At 44.6% G+C, this 8363-nt stretch overlaps 1 protein-coding gene across 1 annotated transcript; it reads right to left on the bottom strand.

The window, feature by feature from the left end:
• Positions 1-2491: 2491 nt before the first annotated feature.
• LOC135503933 (tumor necrosis factor receptor superfamily member 14-like) lies at positions 2492-4735 on the bottom strand. The gene is made up of 4 exons (XM_064922126.1): positions 4627-4735; positions 4254-4535; positions 4057-4144; positions 2492-3928 (listed from the first exon to the last, which is right to left on the bottom strand). The coding sequence occupies exons 1-4, from the start codon at positions 4733-4735 to the stop codon at positions 3724-3726; spliced, it is 684 nt and encodes a 227-aa protein (XP_064778198.1). The 3' UTR covers positions 2492-3723.
• Between the last annotated feature and the right edge of the window lie 3628 nt (positions 4736-8363).

The raw sequence follows: 8363 nt of genomic DNA, 5'->3' as shown, positions 1-8363 counted from the left end.
TTGAAGAGGTGGGGTTTCAGGTGTCTCCGGAAGGTGGTGATTGACTCCGCTGTCCTGGCGTCGTGAGGGAGTTTGTTCCACCATTGGGGGGCCAGAGCAGCGAACAGTTTTGACTGGGCTGAGCGGGAACTGTACTTCCTCAGTGGTAGGGAGGCGAGCAGGCCAGAGGTGGATGAACGCAGTGCCCTTGCTTGGGTGTAGGGCCTGATCAGAGCCTGGAGGTACTGCGGTGCCGTTCCCCTCACAGCTCCGTAGGCAAGCACCATGGTCTTGTAGCGGATGTGAGCTTCAACTGGAAGCCAGTGGAGAGAGCGGAGGAGCGGGGTGACGTGAGAGAACTTGGGAAGGTTGAACACCAGACGGGCTGCGGCGTTCTGGATGAGTTGTAGGGGTTTAATGGCACAGGCAGGGAGCCCAGCCAACAGCGAGTTGCAGTAATCCAGACGGGAGATGACAAGTGCCTGGATTAGGACCTGCGCCGCTTCCTGTGTGAGGCAGGGTCGTACTCTGCGGATGTTGTAGAGCATGAACCTACAGGAACGGGCCACCGCCATGATGTTGGTTGAGAACGACAGGGTGTTGTCCAGGATCACGCCAAGGTTCTTAGCGCTCTGGGAGGAGGACACAATGGAGTTGTCAACCGTGATGGCGAGATCATGGAACGGGCAGTCCTTCCCCGGGAGGAAGAGCAGCTCCGTCTTGCCGAGGTTCAGCTTGAGGTGGTGATCCGTCATCCACACTGATATGTCTGCCAGACATGCAGAGATGCGATTCGCCACCTGGTCATCAGAAGGGGGAAAGGAGAAGATTAATTGTGTGTCGTCTGCATAGCAATGATAGGAGAGACCATGTGAGGTTATGACAGAGCCAAGTGACTTGGTGTATAGCGAGAATAGGAGAGGGCCTAGAACAGAGCCCTGGGGGACACCGGTGGTGAGAGCGCGTGGCGAGGAGACAGATTCTCGCCACGCCACCTGGTAGGAGCGACCTGTCAGGTAGGACGCAATCCAAGCCGGAGATGCCCAACTCGGAGAGGGTGGAGAGGAGGATCTGATGGTTCACAGTATCGAAGGCAGCCGATAGGTCTAGAAGGATGAGAGCAGAGGAGAGAGAGTTAGCTTTAGCAGTGCGGAGCGCCTCCGTGATACAGAGAAGAGCAGTCTCAGTTGAATGACTAGTCTTGAAACCTGACTGATTTGGATCAAGAAGGTCATTCTGAGAGAGATAGCGGGAGAGCTGGCCAAGGACGGCACGTTCAAGAGTTTTGGAGAGAAAAGAAAGAAGGGATACTGGTCTGTAGTTGTTGACATCGGAGGGATCGAGTGTAGGTTTTTTCAGAAGGGGTGCAACTCTCGCTCTCTTGAAGACGGAAGGGACGTAGCCAGCGGTCAGGGATGAGTTGATGAGCGAGGTGAGGTAAGGGAGAAGGTCTCCGGAAATGGTCTGGAGAAGAGAGGAGGGGATAGGGTCAAGCGGGCAGGTTGTTGGGCGGCCGGCCGTCACAAGAAGCGAGATTTCATCTGGGAGAGAGGGGAGAAAGAGGTCAGAGCACAGGGTAGGGCAGTGTGAGCAGAACCAGCGGTGTCGTTTGACTTAGCAAACGAGGATCGGATGTCGTCGACCTTCTTTTCAAGTCATCTGGTTGACGAAGTCAATGGTTGACGAAGTCATCTGCAGAGAGGGAGGAGGGGGGGGGGAGGAGGATTCAGGAGGGAGGAGAAGGTGGCAAAGAGCTTCCTATGGTTAGAGGCAGATGCTTGGAATTTAGAGTGGTAGAAAGTGGCTTTAGCAGCAGAGACAGAGGAGGAAAATGTAGAGAGGAGGGAGTGAAAGGATGCCAGGTCCGCAGGGAGGCGAGTTTTCCTCCATTTCCGCTCGGCTGCCCGGAGCTCTGTTCTGTGAGCTCGCAATGAGTCATCGAGCCACGGAGCGGGAGGGGAGGACCGAGCCGGCCTGGAGGATAGGGGACATAGAGAGTCAAAGGATGCAGAAAGGGAAGAGAGGAGGGTTGAGGAGGCAGAATCAGGAGATAGGTTGGAGAAGGTATGAGCAGAGGGAAGAGATGATAGGATGGAAGAGGAGAGAGTAGCGGGGGAGAGAGAGCGAAGGTTGGGACGGCGCGATACCATCCGAGTAGGGGCAGTGTGGGAAGTGTTGGATGAGAGCGAGAGGGAAAAGGATACAAGGTAGTGGTCGGAGACTTGGAGGGGAGTTGCAATGAGGTTAGTGGAAGAACAGCATCTAGTAAAGATGAGGTCGAGCGTATTGCCTGCCTTGTGAGTAGGGGGAAGGTGAGAGGGTGAGGTCAAAAGAGGAGAGGAGTGGAAAGAAGGAGGCAGAGAGGAATGAGTCAAAGGTAGACGTGGGGAGGTTAAAGTCGCCCAGGACTGTGAGAGGTGAGCCGTCCTCAGGAAAGGAGCTTATCAAGGCATCAAGCTCATTGATGAACTCTCCGAGGGAACCTGGAGGGCGATAAATGATAAGGATGTTAAGCTTGAAAGGGCTGGTAACTGTGACAGCATGGAATTCAAAGGAGGCGATAGACAGATGGGTAAGGGGAGAGAGAGAGAATGACCACTTGGGAGAGATGAGGATCCCGGTGCCACCACCCCGCTGACCAGAAGCTCTCGGGGTGTGCGAGAACACGTGGGCGGACGAAGAGAGAGCAGTAGGAGTAGCAGTGTTATCTGTGGTGATCCATGTTTCCGTCAGTGCCAAGAAGTCGAGGTACTGGAGGGAGGCATAGGCTGAGATGAACTCTGCCTTGTTGGCCGCAGATCGGCAGCACAAACAGCATTGATGTTTGCTCAGTGTCTGATACCTAGTAAAAGGAAACCTCAACTCAATAAAACTTTCAAAAGTGCAACCCTTGAGGTAATAGACATTCCTGTCAGCCATCTCCTTACCACATTGAGTATGATAGAGAATACTGCTGTATAAAGTGGGTATTGGGGGATTATTAATTTACATACGTCTGTAGGGCTTTGTGTCTCTGGAAAAGTACAAGAAACAACATTTAGACAAACTAATTTGGAACTAGATAACAATGTTTGACAGGGGTGTTGTCATGATTTTCAGAACATTGTGTATTTTGTTTTATTCATCTTGTACTGGTACTTCCTGTATGGAGCTCCATTATTGTATGCTTTAGTATTTTATTTTACCTTTATTTAACTAGGCAAGTCAGTTAAGAACAAATTCTTATTTTCAATGACAGCCTAGGAACAGTGGGTTAACTGCCTTAACTGCCTGTTCAGGGGCAGAATGACAGATTTGTACCTTGTCAGCTCAGGGATTTGACCTTGCAACCTTCCGGTTACTAGTCCAAAGCTCTAACCACTAGGCTACCCTGATATTTTAAACATGTAGCAGACACCCTTTTCCATCACTACTTACAGTAGTGAGTGCATACATTATCCATAATGTTCCTCCATGGAATTGGACCCACAGCCATGGCGTTGCTAGCGCCATGCTCTACAAACAGTTCCCACATGGGAACTGTACTGGTACTCCCTGTATATAGCTGCATTCTTGTGTATTTTATTTAAATCCTTGTTACTATTTTCTATTTATTTTTTTACTGCATCATTTGGAAGGCCTCGTAAGCAAGCATTTCACGGTAAGTCTCCATCCGTTGTACTCATCACATGTGACAAATAAAATGTGATTTGATTCAGTGTTGGATGTTTCTCACTTGTTCATCTGGGCAATTAAAACAATAAATTAAATTGTACAATTCCCCCAAATAATCTCACTAGATACAGGATATTTTCTTTTTCTTTTAATAGCTACTGCTGCCATCACAGCTAGTACCAGCACCATCACCACAGCAGATATTATTGCTATGGAAGGGGAGGCGTGTGTTCCACATTCGGAGTCGGTCCAATGAGTTCCAGGTTTAATTTGCTGAAGCTTCAAGGTATCACATCTATAATAAGAGAAATAAACCACTGGTAAATCAACAATTTAGTAATCTAACATTCAGTTTTACATGATAAACTGTTTGCATACTGCAGTATTTGATGGAAATAACCATTGTACATGAGCCACACTTACTGTGTGTGTGGCTGGCAGGCTGTTAATGATCCATCTGAATAGGTGTCACCAGTACAGTCAGAACACACAGTATCTGTAGATGTTGTTCCTGCACCAACAGGGTGAAACTCATTAAGGATCCTGACTTGAGATATGCTTAACTCATGATTGCATAAATCATGTACTGATGCCAATGGAGGATTTGCATGAAGACATACCTGTGTGGTTGATGTATTGACCAGGTTTACAGCTGCTGTGTCTCTGGGCTGCTCTACAACCATCCTTAGTTGGGTCTAGACAGTAGAACCCCTCCAGTGTCCCACAGACAGTGTCTGATGAAGGTCTACATGGCTGCTTTACCTTCAAACCAAAGCCTGGGTCACAGTTTGTACACGGTATGCATGCTGTAAGACCATTGGGTTCATCAAGGAACGTGGAGTCGGTACAGGGGACACAGGAAGTACTTGTAAATTCTGTACAGTGTTTATGTACCTGGTTTCCTGTGGGATAAAGGTCAGTGTCATGGATTGATTGGTATTGGAATGTATTTTCTTCATCATAATCCACATAGTATACAGAGCTGGTCCTTACCTGGTGAACACATAGGACAGCATTCATCACCTGTTCTGTACTCTGCTCTACCACATGCAATAGAGCACTGAATGGTTAGAAGTGAACACAAAATGATAGCTAGGTTCATCTGTAAATAGAGAAAATGAACACATTACCACTGTTGAACAATAGGGTGGGGGGGGGGGGTCACATTGACAAAGCAGGGTTGAAGAGAGTTTGGGGTTAAAGTAGAGATGAGACTGGAGGAGAGTTCAGATTGACAGTTCAAAATAGAGAGAAAGCATAGTTAAGATTTCCATGTTTTCATCATACATTCAATAAGTAAATGTAAGTGATATTAGGAATTTACTCAGGTCAATTTTTTTCAAAGATTTTTATATTGATCATTTGTTTTTGAAAGACCATGCCGCTTACTAGTAGATTTGACTGTTAAAAGACTCTAAACTATTTTCAAAACAAGAATTCAACCAAAAGTGCCGTGTTCAAATACCCAGACTTGCATTTTAGGTAAGCGAAAATATAATGTTTTATGGTATGTGACATTTTCTTGCTTTCAATTCCAGGATGTTTTATACTAATTTCGGCTTTTCATCTCGTAGACATAGAGAATCGTCTTTCCAGGCCTACGTGTTTGACAACAGTTGATAATGAGACGAGAGGATGAGATGTACCCAAATGAACAAAATGGCAGGAATCAACACAATTGTGTATTATATGGCGCATTCTCAATATGGGTGAGCCTAGTATGTTGCTTACTGCATTCATTTGTACTAAACTCTACACTGTAAATAGTATGGAGTAAAATTAGGACACAGTATGTAGCCTAGTTTTAGTAAGTAGTAGTAGAAAATACAGATTTCAGACACAGCCCGTGTGTATACTCTGAGCATACTATCGAGTGCCAAATTCTGCTGTACCATGAAATGATACCAAGCTACGAAGTATTTCAAATCCGAAAAGTTTAACTTACTATAAATATCAAGCTTTTAAACTGAGCCATGGTTCTCTAATTCCAATTAGCTTTTATTGGACGATGCCTTTTCGTTGCCACAACCTGAATGCCAATCACCAAATGAAAGGACTCCCCTTCATCTCCACTGATGGAAGTGGATTTAGCAAATTACATCATTAAGGGATCATAGCGTTCACCTGGTCAGACTCATGGAAAGGGCAGGTGTTCCTAATGTTTTGTGTTCAGTGTAAACGTTTTTGGTCATTTGCCAGAAGATTCCACCCAAACCCTACTGTTAAGCTGGTTTACACTGAGCTTTCCCTGGGGTCAGAACGCAACCATGGTCACATAGAGCCCCACAGTGGTGTCATAAGGTGACTTTTATCAATATATTTGTCTCTCTTTACTCTCAGATTTGAAAATGCTAATTAGCATCACAGTAGACATCACGCAAAACTACAAATCCCTGAAAGCTCCTGCACGTCATCTCTCGCTGACACCTTTGCTAACAGGTATTGTGTACATTTAAAACTTTCACAAGACAGTTCACAGAATTATCCATTTAAAGACATTTTGACATTTATTCCTTGCTACATTTAGCTAACATTAGATAGTTGATCCAGAGATTCTTACCTTTGCCTCGATTCGGCAGTCTCATCCAGATCATAATGGCATTTGAAGTTCTTAATGATAGCCAAATTAGCAGCTAGCATTTCATTTTGGGGGGTAAATATAGGAGAAGATATTGATAAGTCACTTTGTCCTAGAGAGATTTACAGTTATCAAAACGTTCACGTCAGGATAAGCCTACATGAAACACAGCCGTTATTTTTAAGTGTTTCTAAAAATCTCCTATGGGGAAAAATGAATGATGGAAAAACGATTGGAACCATTTTCCTGTTTGACCGCTAGGATTTATGGGTATTATGACTCATAATGGTGGTACTCTATAAAAGACAACGTAGAGCAGGCCCGAGATATGGGTCAGAAAATTTACCTCAATGCAGGGATGGGATATGCCACTATACTCATTGCATTGAACAACAAAGGAGCTGATTGGCTGACACTGCCATTCCAAAATTCTACAGTGGATGGCTACTGCTCGCTAGCATTAGGAAGCCACTGCTCGCTAGCATTAGGACGAAAAGGGCAGTTGAAAAGTATTTTAAATCTTCGATGTATCCGTACTTTTTGGATAAAAGTAACATTTGTAGTACAGAGGCATATCCCATCCCTGCATCGAGGTATGTCTTCCAACCCATATCTTGCACTGGCTCCACGGTGTCTTAACATAACCATGATTGGGTTCTGACCCCAGTGCAGTTGTGTAAACAAGCGTTACTGCAGGGCCGGAATCTTCTGGCAAGATTAATAACAAAATGTACATTGAGTATACAAAACATTAGGAAAACCTGCTCTTTCCATGACAGACTGACCAGGTAAAAGCTACTGTTTGATCCCTTATTGATGTCATCTGTTAAATCCACTTCAATTAGTATAGATGAAGTGAAGGAGAGGTAAAATAATAATTTTTTAAGCCTTGAGACAATTGAGACATGGCTAGTGTGTGTGCACCATTCAGAGGGTGAATGGGCAAGACAAAATATTTATACTGAACAAAAATATAAAAACACAACAATTCCAAAGATTCTACTGAGTTACAGTTCATATAATGACATCAGTCAATGTAAATCAATTCATTAGGCCCTAGTCTATGGATTTCACATGTCAGATATGCATCTGTTGGTCACAGACACCTTAAAAAAAAGTGGATCAGAAAACCAGTCAGTATCTGATGTGACCACCATTTGCCTCATGCAGCACGACACATCACCTTCACATGAGTTAATCAGGCTGATTGTGGCCTGTGGAATGTTGTCCAACTCCTCTTCAATGGCTGAGCAAAGTTGCTGGATATTGGTGGGAACTGGACACGCTGTCATACACGTCGATCCAGAGCATCCCAAACATGCTGAATTGATGGGCATGTCTGATGTGTATACAGGCCATGGAAGAACTGGGGCATTTTCAGCTTCCAGGAATTGTGTACAGATCCTTGCGACATGGGCAGTACATTATCATGCTGAAACATGAGGTGATGGCGGCGGATGAATGGCACGACAATGGGCCTCAGGATCTTGTCACGGAGCCTCTGTGCATTTAAATTGCCATCAATAAAATGCAATTCTGTTCATTGCAGGGCTGAGCGATATGGCCTAAAAATCAAATCTACATGTTTTACTTATGGGCAAATGATAATATATATTTATATATTTTTTGTATTTATTTTTTACGTTATCTAAATAAGCTTGTAGTGTTGGTCCCATGTTTCATGAGCTGAAATGAAAGATCCCAGAAATGTTCTATATGCACAAAAAGCTTATTTCTCTCAGATTTTGTGCACAAATTAGTTTACATCCTTGTTAGTGAGCATTTCTCCTTTGCTAAGATAATCCATCCACCTGACAGGTGTGGCATATCAAAAAGCTGATTAAACAGCATGATAAATACACAGGTGCACCTTGTGCTTGGGACAATAATAGGACACTAAAATGTGCAGGTTTTTTTACACAATGCCACAGATGCCTCAAGTTTTGAGGGAGCGTGCAGTTGGCATGCTGACTGCAGGATTGTCCAACAAAGCTGTTGCCAGATAATTTAATGTTTATTTCTCTATCATAAACCGCCTGCAATGTAATTTTAGACAATTTGTCAGTACGCCCATCTGGTTTCACAACCACGCCCACTAGATGTTGGAACATTGCTGCAGGGACTTGCTTCCATTCAGCCACAACAGCATTAG

This window comes from Oncorhynchus masou, chromosome 18 (genome assembly GCF_036934945.1).
Source record: "Oncorhynchus masou masou isolate Uvic2021 chromosome 18, UVic_Omas_1.1, whole genome shotgun sequence".
NCBI lineage: Eukaryota > Metazoa > Chordata > Actinopteri > Salmoniformes > Salmonidae > Oncorhynchus > Oncorhynchus masou.
The sequence above is the reverse complement of the archived record's forward strand: the minus strand, read 5'-3'. Positions and strand labels throughout refer to the sequence as shown.